The 22,092-nt window shown below is 42.5% G+C and overlaps 5 protein-coding genes across 11 annotated transcripts; 4 read left to right on the top strand and 1 right to left on the bottom strand.

The window, feature by feature from the left end:
- Nucleotides 1-49: 49 nt before the first annotated feature.
- LOC108610237 (lysosomal dipeptide transporter MFSD1) lies at nucleotides 50-3,329 on the bottom strand. 5 transcript variants are annotated; one of them, XR_016269523.1, is made up of 7 exons: nucleotides 3,205-3,329; nucleotides 2,050-2,545; nucleotides 1,460-1,987; nucleotides 927-1,404; nucleotides 749-867; nucleotides 519-697; nucleotides 50-438 (listed from the first exon to the last, which is right to left on the bottom strand). XR_016269523.1 is itself a non-coding variant. In XM_018002221.2 (7 exons), the coding sequence occupies exons 2-7, from the start codon at nucleotides 2,240-2,242 to the stop codon at nucleotides 390-392; spliced, it is 1,467 nt and encodes a 488-aa protein (XP_017857710.1). In that variant the 5' UTR covers nucleotides 2,243-2,545; nucleotides 3,205-3,329; the 3' UTR covers nucleotides 50-389. The 5 variants fall into 5 exon arrangements, 4 of the variants coding, with proteins under 4 accessions (XP_017857710.1, XP_089322258.1, XP_089322259.1 ...); XM_018002221.2 differs by having other exon boundaries at nucleotides 598-697; XM_089466132.1 differs by having other exon boundaries at nucleotides 598-697; nucleotides 3,176-3,271.
- A 63-nt stretch (nucleotides 3,330-3,392) lies between these two features.
- tank (EI24 domain-containing protein tank) lies at nucleotides 3,393-6,093 on the top strand. The gene is made up of 4 exons (XM_089466134.1): nucleotides 3,393-3,774; nucleotides 3,877-4,172; nucleotides 4,378-5,052; nucleotides 5,113-6,093. Exons 1-4 carry the CDS (start codon nucleotides 3,760-3,762, stop codon nucleotides 5,588-5,590), a joined length of 1,464 nt encoding a protein of 487 aa, XP_089322260.1. The 5' UTR covers nucleotides 3,393-3,759; the 3' UTR covers nucleotides 5,591-6,093.
- A 349-nt stretch (nucleotides 6,094-6,442) lies between these two features.
- On the top strand, nucleotides 6,443-10,518 carry Ir25a (ionotropic receptor 25a). Its single transcript, XM_018002218.2, has 9 exons — nucleotides 6,443-6,617; nucleotides 6,829-6,978; nucleotides 7,050-7,325; nucleotides 7,541-7,979; nucleotides 8,099-8,213; nucleotides 8,302-8,547; nucleotides 8,744-9,336; nucleotides 9,404-9,919; nucleotides 9,972-10,518. Exons 1-9 carry the CDS (start codon nucleotides 6,521-6,523, stop codon nucleotides 10,360-10,362), a joined length of 2,823 nt encoding a protein of 940 aa, XP_017857707.1. The 5' UTR covers nucleotides 6,443-6,520; the 3' UTR covers nucleotides 10,363-10,518.
- Nucleotides 10,519-10,790: 272 nt separating this feature from the next.
- On the top strand, nucleotides 10,791-19,028 carry tho2 (THO complex subunit 2-like protein). Of its 3 annotated transcripts, none has more exons than XM_018002182.2 (16): nucleotides 10,791-11,142; nucleotides 11,214-11,382; nucleotides 11,445-11,692; nucleotides 11,792-11,925; nucleotides 11,981-12,381; nucleotides 12,438-13,187; nucleotides 13,252-13,641; nucleotides 13,703-14,050; nucleotides 14,115-14,399; nucleotides 14,458-14,766; nucleotides 14,827-15,514; nucleotides 15,579-16,253; nucleotides 16,336-16,379; nucleotides 18,340-18,514; nucleotides 18,571-18,614; nucleotides 18,682-19,028. In XM_018002182.2, the coding sequence occupies exons 1-16, from the start codon at nucleotides 10,934-10,936 to the stop codon at nucleotides 18,814-18,816; spliced, it is 5,004 nt and encodes a 1,667-aa protein (XP_017857671.1). In that variant the 5' UTR covers nucleotides 10,791-10,933; the 3' UTR covers nucleotides 18,817-19,028. The 3 variants fall into 3 exon arrangements, with proteins under 3 accessions (XP_017857671.1, XP_089322212.1, XP_089322213.1); XM_089466086.1 differs by having other exon boundaries at nucleotides 16,333-16,379; XM_089466087.1 differs by lacking the exons at nucleotides 18,340-18,514; nucleotides 18,571-18,614; nucleotides 18,682-19,028 and having other exon boundaries at nucleotides 16,333-18,066.
- A 213-nt stretch (nucleotides 19,029-19,241) lies between these two features.
- On the top strand, nucleotides 19,242-19,625 carry LOC149269685 (uncharacterized). The gene has a single exon (XM_089466139.1). The coding sequence runs from the start codon at nucleotides 19,491-19,493 to the stop codon at nucleotides 19,623-19,625; it is 135 nt and encodes a 44-aa protein (XP_089322265.1). The 5' UTR covers nucleotides 19,242-19,490.
- Nucleotides 19,626-22,092: the final 2,467 nt, after the last annotated feature.

Genomic DNA, 22,092 nt, shown 5'->3' with positions numbered 1-22,092 from the left:
AATATTAGTCTAGCCCATCAAAGACTACATAAATAAATGAAACGGTTCATTTGCTAGATATGCGTGTATATTTTTATTTATTTATAATTTATCTTTGGCAACTGGCACATAATACATTTATACATAAATTACAACAAAATCGCAATCACAATTATAACAATAGTTTCTTGATATGTAAGGAAAGTGGGGGGACTGTTATTAAATTGTAAATCGAATAGTAATTTGTGCGACTAGTATTTAAGGATTTGTGCCAAACACATAGAGATAAATACATGTATAGATTGCGAACAACATCACATTGGTTAATCATATATAGTGTATATTTATCTATATTTTATATATATATATTTATATATATGTTGTATGAATATATATAAATATATATATATTTAATTGCCCAATAGAGGCCGTCGATCCGTAATGCCGCGCTGTGTTAAGCTTTTGTTGACGATTTGAAAAAAAGATTGTATAAATTAGTGAAATGATTGTTTCAAATCCAATCTATATAATGCACATACACAATACATATATAATCAATATACACCAATACAACATGTATAGATTGAATACGATCAACTAGACTCAATATTCACGTACATGGAAGTATGGTAGGTGGCACGCTGTGCCGGCGACATATTCAGATTGCCCTGATGCTTGCGATCGTGGGTCCAGATAACGCATGTAGCCAACAGGGAAACTGTAGGAAATAGGTATCAACTCAGACAATCGATTGCATTATAACACTCACTCAATAGGAACAGTATGAAGAAGAGCTGCAGCCAGAAGTGACTGCCGCCGCTGCTGTCCACGATGACTCCGGCAACAATGGTGACCACGGCTAGGCCTAGATTTTGCACTGATTGACAACTGAAATTAAATATAAATACATGAATATATTCCAGATATGGATGTATATTTCCACTTACAAGCCATAGGCAGTGCCCAGCTGATATTCGGGCACAATCAACGATACCATGGGCCAGAGACTGGCAGCCAGCATTGAATAGGACAGACCCATGATAGACATGCCAATGTACGGATTCATTTGGGTGAATGTGAGTAGCAGATGAGCGACAATCGTTGCAACTGTTGCCACAAACACCCAACTGACATTGCGACCCACACGATCTATAATAAAGCCAAACAAAGGCGACGCAATGGCTGAGATCAAATACACAATCGAATTGACCGTATTTGCCTGTTCAGGCGTCAGATGGAAGGTGGATACGAAAAAGGCCTGGCCGAGTGCAACGAACGGGAAGATAGCCACATAATATGCCACACAGACGACCGAAACCATCCAGAAGTCCAGTCGGAATGACATTATATCGCTGAGCTTGGCTATATCGCCGCCTGGATTGGTGTTGCGCTTCAATATGCGTTCGGCGCGCTTATCCATCCAGCCTGCAGTAAGGGAATTCGTTATATAAGTTATAGATATCTTATTTTCCTAATATACCCAAGATAAGTGTGCACAGCAGCGACATCACACAGGTGATCCCGGCCAGAAAAAGTGTAACACCCAGCCCCGTATACCCAGCATAGAATCCGGAGACATAATTGTAGAGCGGTTGCATTACCCAAAAGTTGACCGTGCTGCCAAATCGTGCCACTGACAGCTGCAGGCCAAACACCATGTTCAGCTCCTTGCCCTTGAACCACAGCACGGCATAGCTGTTCTGGGCGACGGCCAGGGACTCGGCACCGATGCCAAACACAAAGCGACCCACAATCATTAGCCAAAAGTGACCAAATAGGCCGCCAGCGGCAAATATCAGTTGACCCAGCAACACAATCAGCATGTAAATAATTGTGCCCAAACGTATACCAAAGACACGATCGACCAGAAAGCCGCCCACAAAGCACAGCACAATATTTGGCCACGAATAGATGGAATAGATCAAAGTGAATTCGGTGGCATTCAGATCGAGCTCCTTCTGAAATACATCCTGCAGTGCACCCGGATTATCGTAGCAAAAATAGGAACCTGTAAGCAATAAAGGGCAATCAGTAATTGCAAACAATCATTGGCAAAATAGGTGAACAGACCAAATCCCAGCAGGCACATGAATAGTAGTGCTAAGAAACGATGGGGCTTGCTGGTGGGAGCACAGCATCCTTGCTCCTTGGGCACAGCCAGTTCGGTGTCCCTTGTGCTGCGTCTACGCACCACAGGCTTCACCTCATCCTCGCCACTGCTGCTCGCTGTATCAACAATCGGCAAACGTTCCTCCCGCGACATTTTCACGAAAATGCTTTCGATTTATAGTTTTTACTTGTTTACTTTTTATGTTGTTGTTTGCTAATGCCTTGGGATGAGAAGTTTAGAGCTCTGTGTGGGTTGTCTGGAGATGAGACTGGGTATATGCCGCGGGGCTGCCCTTTACTGCTGCTGCTTATCACTAGCCCACATCGTGTATTTGTTGTTGGAGGCCCTGCTGTTGCTTTATTGATTATTTCAGTGCAAGTGCAGAGGAACTATCAAGGCGCAGGCGGGACCCTTGGTGGGGGTTGAATTGTGTTGCTAAGCGCTTCAGTCGTCAAACTGCAATAAAACAGCGTAAAAATGTCGACTTAGAAAATTTTCCAATTTATAATAAGAATGTACACACACGAACCACCCTGTGGGTGGTGGATGACTGTTAGACAAACAAGACGGAGAGATCTTGGTCACAGTGTGTTGGGCCCGACTGTGCAAATGCGTCGCTAATCAATTAAGTGTCATGCATTGTGAGCGGCTTAAGTGAAGCATTAAGCGAGTAACACCATTGGTTTAAAATTTCGAAAATCACCGCATTTATTTGCTTATTGGCCGCCCAGGTAATAAGTACACTCATGTTTACATAGTAAAAGGCGCACATATGGTACACTTGTACATGTATGTGTGTGTGTATATAGGATATAAAGCCTTTTTATCAATGCCAACTACGCACGTCACACAATAATAAATCAGTGTATTTAATTTGGTTTGTTTTGAAATTATAATTAGGCGCGCGCGCATGTTCAAAAGCACCCGCTGATAAAAAAAAAAAAAAAACATTGTGATTATTAACATTGTGTTATTGTTATTATTTCAAATTCAAAACAAACGCAATTGATTCACTAATGGAAAAGTATCTATACACAATGTGTACGGAAAATATTCAACAAGTGCCACCGAGAACAACAGGCCAACCTGATAGCACAGAGAGTCGCGCCTCTTACCTGTTTTCCGCAGGCGGAAAAACTGAACTCAAGCCTGTTTTTGATTTCCCACGTAACGTAGGAACAGTAACCCGGGAGCTAGTTCGAATTAGTTGTTCGATATCATATCGATATTTTCATTTGTGATATATCGATAGCACAGTATTTTTAGATCTGGGCAAATACACGACGTTCGTACATTCAAGCAACAAATTCACAATTTGTATATATATACATACATACACATAGATAAACAAAGTTCATGTATTTAATTCGCATCAAAGATTAAAGTCAGTGAGCCACGCAACAAGTATCTTTTGTTATTCATAATATTATATAAATTGTTAACATATACTCTCTATGTTATTCATCGTGTAAACTACAAACTGTGTTACTATGAAATAATGTCATCGCCACAGCGCAAATTTATACGGAAACAAAACGTTTCAAACAACACTGCATATACTGTAAATACAAACACGCATCTATTTTTGTAATGCTCACAACAGTCGTAACAATTGCAATTAGTGTTGGCTAAAGCTACCAAAATATCCAACATACAATAGACAGGTGGAGATGGCTGCGATAAAGGTGGGTTGCTAAATATTTCTGAACTTTAGTGCTTTTTTAATTTACATGTATACGTATGTTTCTTATATTTATTCTGTGCATGTGTGCATATTTGCGCCTTAGAACATCGCGCTGGGCATTTTGTATGGCCTGTGGGACAGCATACGCGGTATGACGCTGGTCCTTCATATAGACAATGAAGTGGCCAGGCAAAATGCAGAGCTGGAGACAATGCGCCAACTGCGCAGAATGGACAGGGAACAATATAAACAGGCGCGACGCTCGCCCTCGCCAGTGCCCAGCTCAGCAGCGGCACTGTCACGTGAGGAGTTGGAGAAGCGGGCGGAGGCCAACTCCGATGAACGTACTTTGGAGAAGATATTCAAAAAGAAGCCCGCAAAGGAACCAGAGCCTCAGGCGTAAGTAGATAAAAATAAAGGGTACCCCTCCACCCGATACTGCTGCATAAATGTGTAAAGCTGTTATCGATAAATAGTTATCATGCAACAGCTGTTTAACATACAACTGCATCGCATGGACTTCCCGCTCAATAATTATTCAAGTTCCCCTAACTGAAACATTACCTGTTACGCATTAATTATGTTTATTACGTTTTACTTGCAGCGAGAAGAAAATAGCAAAGAAATTATTAAAATGCTGTCTGCTCAATGGCGGCTTCACCTGGCTAAGCATTGTACTGTTCGAGAATGTGCTGCTACCCACTCTCAAATTCTGCCTCACCATCTTCTATGGCGCGCAGTCGGATACGCTACCCTTCGTCTGGAGCTGGCTGCATCCCATCCTGTCGCTGATCTTTGGCATGATGTGGGTGCTGCCGATATTCATGCTTTCGAAGATTGTCAGTTCTCTATGGTTTGCAGATATTGCGAATGCGGCATATCGCGTGCGCAAAGGACGCCCCCAATTAATACCCGGCATAAGTAAATTGGTGGCCGACTTCCTCTTCAGCATGGTGGTGCAAATCTTGTTCCTTGTGCAGAGCATGCTGGTGAATTTGGTGCCAGTCAAATATGTTGGCTCTTCGTTATGCTTTCTGCATTTGTGCCTTCTCTACTCGCTGTATTCCTTTGAGTACAAATGGTTTAACATGGGCTGGGAGTTACACCGGCGTCTCACCTACATCGAAAAGAATTGGCCATATTTCCTTGGCTTTGGCATACCACTGACGGTGCTAACAAATATGTCTAGCTCTGTGATCGTCAGCAGCTGCATCTTCTCCATCTTCTTTCCGCTCTTCATACTGAGCGGCAATGAGGCCAAGCCCATTGTGGATACGACGTAAGTGCATGCTCTACCTGGAAATCTCTAAAACATTTACTGAAATATTTTTGCTTTTAGTGAAATTTCCCTCCGGCTCTTCTCGCCGGTGGTTTTCATATCAAATCTGTGCTTCGGCGGCAATCCATGGAGCAAAACTAATCGAATGTTGCTTCAACAGCGTAAGCAACTGGAACAGCAGCGTCGCGAAGAGCTGCTGCTAAAGCAGAAGAAACACCAGCATATGCTACAGCAGCAGCGGAGTCACGAGACGCGGCGCGAACATTCGCATTCGCGTTCCCGCACTCCGCAGCTCGGACAGCCGCATTATCGTTACGCCCAGCCGCCTGCCTTTGATGCAGCTCGAGTGCGTGACTCTTCGGCCTCGTCGACGCATAGCTCGAGTGCTGCCACGCCAAATAGCTATAGGCCGCCACCATTCTTTGGTGGCGCTGGCATGCACAGCAACGTGCCCCTAGTGCCCATACCTGTTCCCGATGCGCCCCGCACGCCTGTCGTTGTGCGCGAGGAGTCGGGACCAGATGACTGGAATTTGTGAGATTTTTATGCATATATGCACATACAGAAAAACACTCATACACTCACACCCACACACACACACACACACACACACACACACACACACACACACACACACAGACACAGACATATATACACATAGTTTATTAAGCATAGGCTTTAGCATATATGTATGTATATATATGTATATTCATGTACTGCAATCGAACTGTGTATGTTAAAATTAAATTTAAGTTTACGCATAATGACAATGCACACTAGTCGTGGGTCGACAGCGCCTGTCCACAACTAGTAGCTACGTTTCTAATATATTGTATGTACTCGTATCTAAGAGGGCGCCCAATCCGCTGCTGCGAAATGGACTGAGCAGGGTGGTTAAGGGTATTTTTTATCTGATTTAAATGTAATAAAATTTTTTGTAAATTCTAAAATCAATTGTGTTTAATGTAATATATAGTTTATCATATGAATTTATGTATATATATGAAAGAAATGTATTGCCTTGAGAATGTTTTTCATTAATTTCTTTTGTAATTTTTATTTATGGGATATATTTGAGATTTCTTAATTGATTCTCAACATCAAATTAAACATATATTTTTTAAATAAGTAATTTAATTGATATAAGTATTTAAAAGATTGAATCAGACATTCAGAAATTCAAGGCCACGTATTGGGCTGTCAGTGAAAGGGTTCCCTGTGACAATTACTCCACCTGCTGACCCACATCCGGTTCCAATTCGGTGGAGGGCGTTACCAATTAGCGCACCAAACAATGGATTATGCGGTCAGCAGGGTAGCCAACCAAATTGATTATCACCAAGGAGACACGTGTGTGTCCACACATTCGAATCGCTGCCTGACCTGGCAGCCCCTGTCGTCAGTTGTCAATTGCAGTTCGTGTGGTGCGGTCAATGTTAGGATCTTGTGCTCAAACGGAAAAATAGTAATGGGCAGATATATAGAGACTTTAAAATGCCTATGGTTAGCGTGGACGTTGCTGCATATGGAAATTGCAGCTCAGAACACGCAGAATATCAATGTGTGTAAGTGGCAAATCGATAGATGGAATAAGAATAGATAGCGCACTGGGGTCTTAGGTAAACTAATTAAGCTGAAAGTGTGCGATTGGCTGAATTGGTCTGAGAATGACAGTGGTAGTGGGAGTGGGCGTGGGACTGGGACTGGGACTGGGACTGGGAGCGGCGTGTTGGGTCGCCTATGCAAACAGTGAACTAATGTCGTGTCCTCTAATAGTTTTTATAAACGAAGTGGATAATGAGCCAGCGGCCAAGGCCGTCGAGGTGGTGCTTACCTATTTGAAAAAGAATCCCAGCTACGGTTTATCGGTGCAAATTGAGTCCATTGAGGCGAATAAAACGGATGCTAAAATCTTACTGGAAGCAAGTAGGTTTCTATCTTCGATCTACCTATTTACATACAACATACATATGCATATATCATCGTATAAATCACAGTTTGCAACAAGTATGTGGCCAGCATTGAGCGAAAGCAAACGCCGCATCTTATATTGGACACCACCAAGTCGGGCGTATCCTCGGAGACGGTCAAGAGTTTCACGCAAGCCCTGGGCCTGCCCACAATTAGCGCCTCCTATGGACAGGAGGGTGATCTGAGACAATGGCGGGATCTGGATGAATCGAAGCAAAAGTATCTGCTGCAGATAATGCCACCGGCTGACATTATGCCAGAAGCAGTGAGAAGCATTGTCAAGCGGCTGAACATAACCAATGGTAAGTGTGGAGTATGATCGACTAGTGAATACCCTAAATGTAAATACACGTTTGCTTAAGCTATATATGTACAAATCAATGGTAGTTTTGGGATATGTTCGACTTATAAATGCCTTATGTATCAAATCTGTTTTGCCTAGTTTTCGTATTAATTTCGGAATTTATATAGGAATCATAGGCCACAATATTCCAGTTTAAATTCATTCTCTCCTCAGCTGCTATACTCTACGATGACACCTTTGTCATGGATCACAAGTACAAATCGTTGCTGCAGAACATCCAGACGCGTCATGTCATCACGGCCATTGCCAAAGATGGGAAACGGGAGCGCGAGGAACAGATCGAGAAGCTGCGCAATTTGGACATTAATAACTTCTTTGTACTGGGTAATTTGGAGTCCATTGGCATGGTGTTGGAGTCTGTAAAGCCAGCGTATTTTGCACGCAACTTTGCCTGGCATGCGATCACCCAGCACGAGGGTGAACTGAGGAGTAAGCGTGACAATGCGACGATTATGTTCCTGAAACCCATGGCGTATGCGCAGTATCGCGATCGTCTCGGCCTGCTCTACTCCACATTCAACTTGAACGAGGAGCCGAAGCTGACATCGGCCTTCTACTTTGATTTGGCATTGCGCAGCTTCTTGGCCATCAAGTAAGTGATGAGACGAAGAAGAAGAGCAGGTTGAGATTTTTGGGGCCAAAACAGAGTTGATTACTTCTGGATGGTTAGGGATTCCCTAAGTAAAAGCTATTTTCTTTGTGTGTTGCTAGGGAAATGCTCCACTCGGGCGCCTGGCCAAAGGACATGGAGTATCTGAAGTGCGATGACTTTCAAGGCGGCAATACACCTGAACGTAATATTGATCTTAGGCAATACTTTACACAGGTGTGTTTACTATTTCCCCAACGCTAATTATGACAATAATGATTGTTTACAAAATTTGTGTGATTTTTGTTTTTGGGCACGTTCAAAGGTTACCGAACCCACATCCTATGGCACTTTCGAGCTGGTCACGCAACCGGGCCAGACATTTAATGGCTTTAGCTACATGAAGTTTGAAATGGATATCAATGTGCTCCAGATACGTGGTGGCAGCTCTGTCAATAGCAAATCAATCGGCACCTGGACAGCTGGCCTCGACTCGCCCCTGGTCGTCAAGGATGAGGAGCAAATGAAGAATCTGACTGCAGATACGGTCTATCGCATTTACACCGTTGTGGTAAGTTATATGCGGGACTAGCAATATATGATTGTTTATGACTGATTGATTGATGAGTGACACAGCACGCAAAGTTCAAATGACAAGACCTGGGAAAGCGACTAATAAACATTTAACTAAAGTTTAACTGTGAAAACTTTCTATTTAATAATGAATAGTCTTAAGTAGATCGATTGACCTGATCTAATATTCGCAGCAAGCCCCCTTTATAATGCGCGATGAGACCGCACCCAAGGGCTATAAGGGCTATTGCATTGATCTGATCAATGAGATCGCGGCCATTGTGCACTTCGACTATGAGATCCAAGAGGTGGAGGACGGTAAATTTGGCAATATGGATGAGAAGGGCGAATGGAATGGCATTGTTAAGAAGCTGATCGACAAACAGGCGGACATTGGACTGGGCAGCATGTCGGTAATGGCGGAGCGTGAGATCGTGATTGATTTCACGGTGCCCTATTACGATCTGGTGGGCATCACCATTATGATGCAGCGTCCCAGCTCGCCTAGCTCGCTGTTTAAATTTCTAACTGTGCTGGAAACGAATGTCTGGCTGTGCATATTGGCTGCATATTTCTTTACCAGCTTTTTGATGTGGGTCTTCGATCGCTGGAGTCCGTACAGCTATCAGAACAATCGCGAGAAATACAAGGACGACGAGGAGAAGCGTGAATTCAATTTGAAGGAGTGCCTGTGGTTCTGCATGACTTCGCTGACACCTCAGGGCGGCGGCGAGGCGCCCAAGAATCTATCCGGTCGTTTAGTTGCCGCCACATGGTGGCTCTTTGGGTGGGTATCAAGATTGGAGTGAAGATAAATTGGCTAACCTTAAATGCTAATATCTATTGTACTTTAGCTTCATCATCATTGCCTCCTACACGGCCAATTTGGCTGCCTTTTTGACTGTTTCTCGTTTGGACACACCTGTTGAGTCCCTGGATGATCTGGCCAAGCAGTACAAGATTCTCTATGCTCCTCTAAATGGTTCCGCTGCAATGACATACTTTGAACGCATGGCCAACATCGAGCAAATGTTTTATGAAATCTGGAAGAATTTGTCATTGAACGATTCATTGACACCGCTGGAGCGCTCTAAGCTAGCCGTTTGGGATTATCCGGTCAGCGATAAGTATACGAAGATGTGGCAGGCTATGCAGGAGGCGGGTCTGCCGGCTTCACTGGACGAAGCTGTGGCGCGCGTGCGCAATTCCTCAACGGCAACGGGCTTTGCATTTCTGGGTGATGCAACGGACATACGCTATTTGCAGCTGACCAATTGTGATCTACAGGTGGTCGGTGAGGAGTTCTCTCGGAAGCCCTATGCGATTGCGGTACAGCAAGGCTCGCATCTGAAGGATCAATTTAATAATGCGTAAGTCAGGACTGATTGGTTTTCGAAGTCTAAGCTAATCCATATTTTGTAGTATTTTAACTTTGCTGAACAAGCGTCAACTGGAGAAGCTCAAAGAAAAGTGGTGGAAGAACGATGAGGCACAGGCCGCCTGTGAAAAGCCGGAGGATCAATCAGACGGCATATCCATTCAGAATATTGGCGGCGTTTTTATTGTCATCTTTGTAGGCATTGGCATGGCCTGCATTACGCTTGTCTTTGAGTACTGGTGGTACAGATATCGCAAGAATCCCCGCATTATCGACGTGGCTGAAGCCAACTCCACCCAACAAAGCTACAAGGATGGCGGAAAGGCAACAGAAGGCATAATATTGGGTCACACGGGCGAGAAGTTCGAGAAATCGAATGCTGCACTGCGTCCGCGTTTCAATCAATTTCCGGCTACTTTTAAACCGCGTTTCTAGAGGACCTGTAAAAAAATAATATACAAATAATGTATTGCGGAAATCGCTCACAAACATTGTTTACGTCGACAGCAAGAAAATATGTAACAATTTATCACATCTTAAGCACTTTCACTTCTGAATATCAAATTTTTAATAAACTCATGTGTCGTAAAATGGTTTATTGCTTCTTTTGCCTGAATACAGTTTGCTCCAAAACATTTAATTTCAGTTTTAGTTGTGACTATATTGCATTATTCCAACAACAATTTGCTATTTCTTATATTTTTTTCCAAATATTTCCAAATCAGTCTTTTGGCGCTAACTGAGGTATTTTAATTCGACTTTTGTTAACAGCATACCAGTCTTTTTTAATCGTTCGACTTTTTCGTGGTAGCCCTGTTAAAAACATTCACTGGGTCCCTAGTTCGATATTCAGTTATCGATAGACAAATTTTTCAGACACATCTCTCACACTCGAAAAGGCGGAGAAAAGTGTGAAAATTTGTCAAATTGTTCAATAAATAACGTAAAATTTGTAAATAAAGCAAATAAAATACGTGTTGCCCGCGTGTAGAAATAAATAGTTTGTATGCGTCGCTTGAAGAAATTGTCGAAGAGTCACAGCGTGACGGGTACGCAAGAAAGCGATGCAGCGCCGACGACGACCACAGCAACAACAACGGCGCCCGATGCGGCGACCCTGACGGATGCCAATGGAAATGGCGGCAGTGTGAATAAAGAAACACTACTCAATACAGATATTTTTAAGCACTTTGATAAGTCTGGCCGAAACGAATTGTATGTAGTTGCTTCTAAGATGTCTATTATATGCGCATTAATATTCTATGTACACACTTTCCATTTTCTAGCTTGAAGTACTTGAAGCAACAGTTGCAGGATAGCCCAGAAAGTCCAGTTTTCGATCGGCATGGCACATTTAAGCGCGGGATCTCAAACGCCATATACGAGTTGCTTTGGCAAGCATTGCGCTACAAGCTCAAGAAAGATGTCGTGCTGCATGTGCTCACAGATGTTGTGGTAAGTACTGCGCATGCCGGGCACCTAAAGTCAAATAGTATAACTTGATTTCTTATTTTTAGGCGCTGCATAAGGAGTTTCCCAGTCTTATATTGGACGTGGTCAATATTCTGGATAGTGAGACATCGTTGATGACTGAGGGCTTACAGGAGGAGCGGCATGGATTTGTACAAATTGTTAAGGATCTGGACAAGGTGCTGCCGGAGAGTTTGCTTAAGGAACGCTTGGAAATTGATACGCTGCAGGAAGTTGGCATTGTGAAGAACAAAAGTTTCTACACTAAATTCATCAAAGTCAAGACTAAGCTCTAGTAAGTGCGCCTATTTATTTATTTAGCTCAAAACTAAACAAAAGTATGCAGTGGTCAATGTACATTCAATTAACTGAACTATCCTTTAAACTCGCACAGCTACAAACAGCGCCGCTTTAATCTTTTTCGCGAGGAGAGTGAAGGATTTGCAAAGCTTATCACGGAAATGAATCAGGATTTCGAGGAGCACACAACACCTGACACAATAATGGATATCATAAAATCATTGATTGGTGAGCTCATCTTATCTTAATTTAAGATCATGATTAACCTCCTCATTGCTTGTAGGCTGCTTCAATCTTGATCCCAATCGCGTACTGGATATTATCATTGAATCTTTTGAGACGCGCCCCGATCGCTGGAAACTTTTTATACCTTTGCTGCGGAGCTATATGCCCACCGGCGCCATTATCTGTGAAGTTCTCGGCTACAAATTCTGCCACTTTAAGGCGGCACGCACGCCCCGTTCGTTATACCATGTGTGTGCTTTGCTGCTCAAGCATGGAGTCATTGAACTGAATGATGTATACGTCTGGTTAACGCCCAATGATGGCAGCATACGTGCACAGTGGGAGGAGGAGCTTGCCGACGCCAGGGAAATGGTACGCAAACTTCATGTGATCTCCACTAACAAGAAGGAGGATGACAAAGAGCCACCACCGCCACCAACAACTAAGAAATTTGATGAGGTATGTTTCATTAGTATCACTGTCTTAAGGTAACTAATCTCATATACATTTTGTAGGAGAAATACAATGCTAATCAGAAGTTTGGACTGTGCGAGGCATTGCTCAAAGTTGGAGACTGGGACAATGCACTCAAAATCATACAGAAACTGCCAGATCAATCAGTTGTGGTTCAAGATCCAATCGCACGCGCTATCGTGGAGTTGGTACATCTGTCAGTCGAGCAGATTTATTACAAGAAAGTCTTCAAAGCTCCTGCCGGTCGTAAGCCCAGCCGCAATCGCTTGTACGACGATGCCGCCCTGGTGGCTAAGATGCAGGCGCAGGACTTTGGCGATTTGCGCAAATACACATGGCCCATGGCCAATGTTCTGGGTCCAGCAATGCACTGCGACACGGTGTTGATGTACAAACTGGTGCGCATTATGGGCAAAATATTATTGGACATGGGCGTGGACAACTTGAATGGTCCACCTCCGAATTCGGAGCAGGAACAGCATTATTACGATATCATTACCTGTCTGGATGCCAGCATATTGCCCTCGTTGCTATATTTAGATAGCAATTGTTCCATGTCCGAAGAGATTTGGGCTGTGCTTAAGTTCTTTCCATATCATTTGCGCTACAGCATGTACGCGCGCTGGAAGAATGACAGTTATCAGATGCATCCGAATCTTATACGTCGCTGCGGTCTGGCACAGCGGGACATAAAGGCACTTATGAAACGTGTGAGCAAGGAGAATGTCAAGCCCTTGGGGCGTCTAGTAGGCAAATATAGTCACTGTACGCCTGGTCTGCTTTTCGATTATGTAAGTATTTATGCTTTAAGCTCTGGTGAATTTAATTTTAAGCAAATTACATCATTTATTTCAGATCCTTGTTCAAATTCAAATTTATGACAATTTAATTGGTCCGGTCTGTGACATGCTTAAGTACTTGACTGCTCTATCGTTTGATTGCCTGGGCTATTGCATCATTGAATCGCTTACCATGACGGGTCGCGGCCGATTTAAGGACGACGGCACCTCGCTCTCATTGTGGTTGCAAAGCCTTGCTTCCTTCTGTGGCACCATCTACAAAAAGTACAGCATCGAAATGAGCGGCCTGCTTCAGTATGTAGCCAACCAACTGAAGTCGCAGAAGAGTCTGGATTTGCTAGTTCTACGCGAACTTGTCCACAAAATGGCGGGTGTGGAGTCATGCGAAGAGATGACAAACGATCAGCTGCAAGCGCTTTGTGGCGGTGAGCAGCTGCGTGGCGAGGTAATATTATGAATATATGAATAATTGAAATCGATATGAATATAAATTTATAATTTTTCAGGCGGGCTACTTTAGCCAGGTGCGCAACACAAAGAAGTCTTCGAATCGCTTGAAGGAGGCGTTAGCCAACAACGATCTCGCCGTCACACTTTGCCTGCTGATGGCTCAGCAGAAACATTGCGTTATATATCGTGAAACGGCTGCTCATAGTCACTTGAAGCTTGTGGGCAGCTTGTACGATCAGTGCCAGGATGCACTGGTGCAGTTTGGCACATTCTTGGGCTCCACCTATTCGGTGGACGAGTATGTCGAACGCCTTCCATCAATTATTACCATGTTACGTGAATACCACATTAACACCGATGTAGCCTTCTTCCTGGCACGCCCCATGTTCACGCACCAGATTAATGTAAGTAGAATTTATATGTGGTTAACTTTCTTTGAAAGTTAATTTGATTTATATATCTATATAGCAAAAATATGATCAATTGCGTAAGGCGGATCCCAATGCCAAAAAGCTGACGACAGCCCAAAAGCTGCAAAAGTATTTGGAGGCGACGCAGTTGATTATGAATCCCATTGTGGAGTCTGTGCGACCGTTGCACAGCGCCAAAGTCTGGGAGGACATAAGTCCCCAGTTTCTGGTCACATTCTGGAGTCTGAGCATGTACGATTTGCATGTGCCGAATGAGATTTATCAGCGAGAGATTGGCAAGTTAAAGCAGTTGGCACAGCAAGCTGCCGATGGAAAGGACTCGGTAATAGCCAATTAAATAAATATCGGGAACAATTATTCATTGAATTTAATTCTTACAGAACCAGTCCAAGAACAAGAAGGAGCAGGAGCGCTATATTGCGCTCATGGAGAAGCTAAATGACGAGCGTAAGAAACAGCATGAGCATGTGGACAAAATTCTGCAACGTCTGCAAGAGCAAAAGGATGGCTGGTTTCTGTTGCGCTCCGCCAAATCAGCGAAAAATGATACCATTACACAGTTCCTGCAGCTATGCCTCTTTCCGCGCTGCACCTTCACTGCCCTGGACGCGCTTTATTGTGCCAAGTTCGTTCAGACTATACATAATCTGAAGACGGCGAATTTCTCCACGTTGCTATGTTACGATCGGGTATGAATGTACTCTTAGCAAATAGTTAATTTGGTTATTCATTTTGTAATTCCTGTTTAGCTCTTCTGCGACATTACATACTCTGTCACATCTTGCACGGAGGGCGAGGCGACGCGTTATGGTCGCTTTTTGTGTGCCATGCTGGAGACGGTAATGCGTTGGCACGCGGATCAGGCTGTTTTCAATAAGGAGTGTGCCAATTATCCTGGCTTTGTGACCAAATTCCGCGTCAGCAATCAGTTCTCGGAGGCCAACGATCATGTTGGCTACGAAAACTATCGACATGTTTGCCACAAGTGGCACTACAAGATCACAAAAGCGATTGTGTTCTGTCTTGATTCTAAGGACTTCATGCAAATACGTAATGCGCTTATCATACTGATGCGCATTCTGCCCCATTATCCGGTGCTATCCAAGCTAGCTCAGATCATCGAACGCAAGGTGGACAAAGTGCGCGAGGAGGAGAAAACCAAGCGACCGGATTTGTTTGCCATCGCCTCCAGCTATATTGGCCAGTTAAAACTAAAGTCTCCTCATATGTTCAAAGAGAGTGATTTCCATCAGGTCGCCGAGCGGCCGGTAAAGGAAGCAGCGCCCGCATCCACCGGTAGCGCCGTCAAGGTGCAGCCCGGCGACAAAGCGAGTGCATCTGCTGCCACAACGACGACCACACCAACGACGAAAACGGTCAGTAGTGCACCCTTCTATGATCCTAAGGCATCCGGGAAAGAGCCGGACGCGAAGACTGGTAAGTGCCACTAACTTAAGGCTAAACATATTGTCAATCGATATATATTCCCCTTCCTATTTAGCTCAATCAGCGCGTGGCGATGCCAAGCTCAGCAGACCGGAGGGCACGGCATCTAATGTGGTCTCCATCTCAAAAGCCGTTTCAGCGCCATCGAACAGCGAACGTGAGAGCAAGAGAGATGCGTCAACATCAGCGGTCAGGGAAACCCAATCTCATCGGAACATGGATGCCAAGGAAGAGCAGCAGCAGTCCAATAGCAGCAGTACTAACCACAACAACAACAACAATAGTAACAGTAACAATAGCAACAGCAATGGCGGACAAAACGAACGACGCAGCCGGGAGAGGGATCGGGAACGTGAAGAGCGCCACAGCTTAAGCAGCACGCGCAGCTCACAGCGTGAGAGCAATCGGATCAGCAATAAGGAACGTACGGAGGCCGAGCTGCAGCAGCGAGCACGCGAGCGCACACAGCGTCTTGAGGAGCTGGAACTTGCCGCCATGCGGGCACAGAAACGGGAGAAGCTATCACGACGCGATGAGCGAAGCCAGCATCGGCATGAGGGAGTTGAAACAGTTGATCTGGTAACGGGCGGCGGCAACAGCGGCCAGGATCATCGCCACTACGATGACTACGAAGGACGTCAAAGGGACCGTGATCTGAGTTCGGTGTCCAATGAAAGCAACGGTTCGCTGCAGCATCGACGTAGCCACGAAACAATTGAATATGATAAAGGTAAATGAAAGCAAAATATAATACGCTCTACAATATAGACCTTACACAGAGATTTGCTAAATATATATTGTTTTGCCAGCAGATTCAAAGCGTCGTAAATTGGAATCATCTACAAGCAGTTCAAAGGTTAGTAGCATATGGTTGCATACATAGTACGCTAAGACAACGACCGACCGAACCGCAACCAACGGAGGGCATAACTATAAATAATACAAAAAAAAAAAAAAAAAAAAAAAACAAAAAAAAAAAATGTTGACTCGCTAGCAGCATGAGAGAGGCGCCTTAGAACACACACATATTCACCCATCTGGTAGAGACGACTTCAGACCAATTTCAACAACCCACCTCAAGCAATATCTCCTCTGGACCCATTTGGATCTCGTCCTAGTTAAACAAGTGTATTCCCTAAGTATACAATAGTTGTTTACAAATGGGGGCAATAAATGTATAGTATTAAGGTATATGTAAATATTAAGTTAAGCACAAAGTTAGAGAGAGTGTATGTGTTTATATGTTAAGTGAATGAGCTTTTGTAGGTAGCCTTTAGAAAAAATTCTCTAGACTCGATTTTAAGCCTTATATTGATGCAAATGTTATGTAGTTAGTTTGTGGGTAAACTAAGTTAGTTTTTAATAACAAATGGACCACAATAAGAACAACGAAGGACTAGTCAAGACGATGAAGATGAAAACGAACTCAGGAAGCCAAGCAGAGTCGGTGCAAGCTGCAAATACGCACAAAAAAAAAAAAAAAATAAATAAATAAAAAAATAATAATAATAATAATAAATAAAAAAATAAAAAATAAAACAACGTGGGAATAGGAGTACGTCAGTATACTATAGACAACAAACTTTAAATCATCATTGGATCAACAACGCCATAGACGAGTCTTTCCAAAACATTCCTAATGAGATGCTCATATACTGGAAGCATAAAGAGCAGATCACATCAACACACACACAGCCGCCTTAGAAACAGTACAATCTGGTTGATTCAATCTAGAAACAAAGACAATCAATCGGAGCCATTCACATCTAAAACCATTGGATACCCTTGATCTGGAAAACAATAAAGTGGAGCTGGCAGAACCTGGAGACCAAAACAACCAGCAGACCAAAACTTCGTTTAGACGAGAGCTACACAAAAATCATAAAATATCTCACGCTGTGGCAAAAAAAAAAAAAAAAAACAAAAAAGCAAAAAAAAAAAAACATTCCAAAAAATCAAAGCACTCCAGAGATCATTTAACGTAAAACTCAATTTGCTACACGGAGTCCTGTTCCTGATTCCTTCAACACATGAATTTTGATCCAGATGTGTCAGCTATATATTTAACAAAAAGTATTCCAAATTCGCCAGACTGGAATCTACAGTTAAAAACCTTGCCGATTTGGATTAAAAAACACAAAGATGGACGATAGACCAGTCCTGGACTCAACACGCTGACTTCGAAAAACATCGTAAACAGTCCTTGTTACCTACCTGTGATGTTACTATTTTGAAAACGTGGACCCGCTGATAATTCTACAAAGAGAGATTTACTTAAATCTTAAATCAATGAAAACATTCCACTAAAAAGGAGTCATTGGAGAATAATTAAATCAACAATAAACAAATCACAAAAGTCTTCCCGTGACATTGGACCAATTCATCAGCATCAAACATCTTTAAAATCATCAGGAAAAATACTACATTAAAAAAAAAAAAAAAAAAAATCTACAAACAATACAAACTATCAAAATAATGGAACACTATTTCCACTGGACGATTGAGCCCCCAGCGTTGCCAAACACTGATCCGACTCTACAATTCAGCACAAAGCCGATTGCAGTTTAGTTGTTTATTCGTTGCTCTTGATTGTGTGCAGACGGGTAAGTGATCAGCGTGCTGTGGGGGCGGACACTCAGCTTAGGGGCGGGCCAGGAGTAAAGTGGAAACGGGCTGGGAAGTACTTTGAATGTGCTGTTGGGCTTGGTCTTAATATTTAATTACTTAATTACTTTTTTAGTTTCTTTTTTTTTTTTATTTCCATTTCATAGTTATCAGCGATTTTTACAATCCATATTAATCAAATGCCATTACAGAAGGTAGAAGAGCTCGTAGATAGTGTGAAGAAAGCGCGCGGCCTGAAGACCAAAGAGCGCAACAAGGACAAGCTGTCTGATGAGGAGCGTGATGCGCGCAAGGATCGTAAGCTAGGACGGAAGCGAGACCGCAACGAGGAGTCCAGCACCAGCGACCACAAGCGTCGGCGTGAAGGTGAGGCATATTTAGTGAATCAGTATGCAGGACATTCAAGAATGTATAATTTTTAGCACAAAACGGCGATGAGGACATCCGCGAACGGGAACGCCATAGAGTAAGTCCTCAATACTAGCAAGCAAAATGCGATGGCTAACGACAACATTTCCTACTGTCATCTGCAGGACAAATCCAGAGAACGCTCACATGACAAATTCGATCGAGAACGTGGTGGCGGTGGAGGTGGTGGCAGTGCGCGAGGTGATGATCGTCAATACAGTATCTCGAAGTCGACACGCTCCTCGAGAATGAACTACTGAACGCATGAGGCCGAATTCCCGTATTGTGAAGAGCATTTGGTTTAAGAATAAAAAACCTAATTAACAATAATATAAAAAATCCATACAATTTTATTTACTCTTTTAACGTAAGGCAAAAAAACAATTTTGTGAAAGTTTTACAATTTTTTGTAGTACCTAATTAAAAAAAAAAAGTCAATAACAAAATAAACAATGTATAGATTAAAAAATAATTATGGTTGCAATTATTAAATTTGCCTGCATTATGCACAATTTAAATACAATTCGTCCATATATGAACGTAAATTAAATTTTGAATTCGAATAATCCTAACCACGCATTTCAAGTTTGCTATCGATAATTTCACTATCATTTGATAAATATCGAAATTACACATCGATAATCAGTTACAAACTGAATGAAATATTATTTGAACATTTTTAGACCTGTTTTAGAAAGTGAAGGATATATTCATACACACACACACTTAACGATAATGTGTATTTTGTATCTGTATTTTTTTTATCGCTTTTTCTTCACCCAGCAGCAACCCTGAAGTGCACCCAACGCCGTTATGAGTATTTTTAGTACATTTTGTTGCAAAGGATATATCGCTAGCAAAAGTCCTGTGGCCACACGTGAAGGTGAAGCTCGAGAAAATTTTAGTCTTCAGTGCGTGCTTCAACAAATTGGCAATGGCAATGGCCCGGCGGCAAGACTACTTTAATAAATACACAAATTTTCACAAAAATCACATCAAATTGTTTGCTGTTTACATGAAAACGGCAAATCTAATGCAAAACTTTAACGTGCTCAAGCGTTCGCTTTAAGCAGCAGGAGGTGGAGGAGGACGGGCGCTGCCGTCGCCTGCACCCACCCACCAATACCAATTGACAGTAACAGTTTACGGGCGAAGTGTGTGCGTGTTCTAAAGTTTGTTAGTGTTATTTCAATTACATCAATTATTATGCGATTGGCGGCGTGCGGGTAATAAGCCAAACAAGTGTTTTTACCTCTTAACCGAATGAACAATACAAATATGACTACAGAAATTTATCAAAACCAAACAACAGACAAAAATGACGGCCTTACGATAGGCGTGTCTGTTTAAAAGTCGCTGTTGCTGCACAATTTAACCAGACGGAGAAAGTACGTACTTTTCAATTATTATTATTTTGCGAATATATCTATATATGAATTTAGAATATCATCAGCTTACATAATTGAATATGTACATTAAACTATGCGCAAGCACACGCTGTGTAAGCGCTTTTAAATATGAAAATAATTGCATAATAAACTGACGATTTTCACATGGCTTATCCATGGATTATAAAGCCCGAATTCATTATAATAATGCGAGTTTGTCAATTGGCATGTTAATTCGCTCATTTAGAGCTAACCGAAAAAGGGTCCTTTGTCGTCCCTTTGCAGTAAAAAGAAGCAAGTACTTAGCTGCCGTCTGTGGCCGGGCTGCCCAGGATAAATGTTCAAAATTCGGTACAATTTTCGTTTATTTAATACTGTGTACCTGCTTCTCATGAAGCAACATTTCGGGGATTATTTAATTGAAAGTCTTTTAACTGCCATTAACTTCTATTTCGTATGTATGTAATTTTTGTAGTTTGCTTTTGCATACATGTTCTTGTTTTGTTAAATCGAAAATGGTGATTTTTTGTTTGTAATAATTTGGTACGATTGGTACGCTTTGCTCTCGTTCTGTCTCTTTCTAGCTCTGGGTCTAGCTGCTTTATTTTTTTTGTTGAGCTCTCCCACGCAATTAATCGCAAACATCTGTTTTTGCAGGCGGCTGCGTTCAATGCGCATGTCACGTGTAAGGCGCGCGCCCACGCTAACGGTACCTACGCTAAACAAAAACAAGTTGTCACATCGACAGCGGCATCGGCATCGGCACTGCCGACGTTTTCGTTCTTTTATTTTTACGTCACATTCGTTGTCGCTGCCAAGCGAGCTCCCAGCCATAATAACAACAATGGCGACATATAGACGAAGCTGTAAGCGCTGCTCAAAAGTATGCTACGTTCTGTATGTGTGCGTGTGTTTCTTGTGTTTGAGTGTGTGCGCTTGTTTGTGGCGCAGCATTGCAGTCGCTAGGATTGTTGTTGTTGTTGTACTGCTGTTGAGTAAATGATTTTGTTTTGTCATGTGGACAATGCCATGCGACACAGACACAACACACACACACACACATACACACAATCATGCACACTCTGTAACTGCAAGTCTCGCATTTCAAAACATTTCTTTCGTTTTTTGTTTCCTTTGATCAGTCAGGCTTGGTATGTGTCTATCGATATCAGTTTTAATTATCGTATTGCCATTAAAGACAAAACCACTAGCATTGTGTAAGCTTTACCCAACACTGACACTTTGAATGTATTTAGGTATAAGCTTATGTACACATCTACTTTGTATGTGTTTGCTTTGTTCGTTGTATATGCCAGAGGTATTTTAAGCAAACAAAGCGTAGCTCAAACGTCTGCAAATACATCTATGAGATAGGTAAGGAAAATTCAGTAAATATTTCCAACGAATCCTTTTAGTGAACAATAAATGTAAAATGTATTTAGCAAAATATTTGTAATAGTACTTAAACGCCGAGTATCTGGTAGTCGAGTCATCCCGTTTAGTAGTTTTGGCAATAGCCTAAGCAATAACTATTATCTCTTTGTCACGCCCGAACCAGTATTTGCCTTTCTATGCCACTGATTTACTAGATGAGTACTGCGTGTTTTCGTCCTTCGGACATGACCATTGCAAAAGTGTAATAAATTTCTTCGGCTCTTCTTCTCCTTCATCATTATCTTATTCGAGGTCCGTATTTTTTGTCACTTATTTTTTTTACTAGTTTCGGCCTCTGCTTCGAGCAACTGTTATTTTTTGTCTGTTGCGGACCTTGGTCTTGTTGCGAACGTCCTTGAAGCAACGCCAGCCGCTTACATAACGCGTCGCCTTGTTGCTACTAAGTGTGCGATGAGGCAGGATTAATACGTTTTTTCATTCGTCATATTTTTAACGAAATCTAGGAAAAAGAAATAGCTTTGAGCTCGCACACTTAGAACTTAAGTCTATTACACATCAAGCTTCATTGTGACCGTCTACGTCTTCATCTTCATTTTAATTTTTCTTGTTGACCCAACAGGGTTTCCTTCAACAAAAAGTTTTATTCCCTTTAGTGGCGTAAAAGCCTTGTTCCTGCGGTTGCCTATATTGGCTGTCTTTTGTGATTTGAAAATGTGTTTAAGAAAACTAAACTTGCGCTGGGTTGCTCCCAAA

This window comes from Drosophila arizonae, chromosome 3 (genome assembly GCF_054131065.1).
Source record: "Drosophila arizonae isolate 15081-1271.41 chromosome 3, UAZ_ARI_1.0, whole genome shotgun sequence".
In the NCBI taxonomy this organism is placed as follows: Eukaryota; Metazoa; Arthropoda; class Insecta; order Diptera; family Drosophilidae; genus Drosophila; species Drosophila arizonae.
This window is presented reverse-complemented; position numbering and strand designations above follow the sequence as displayed.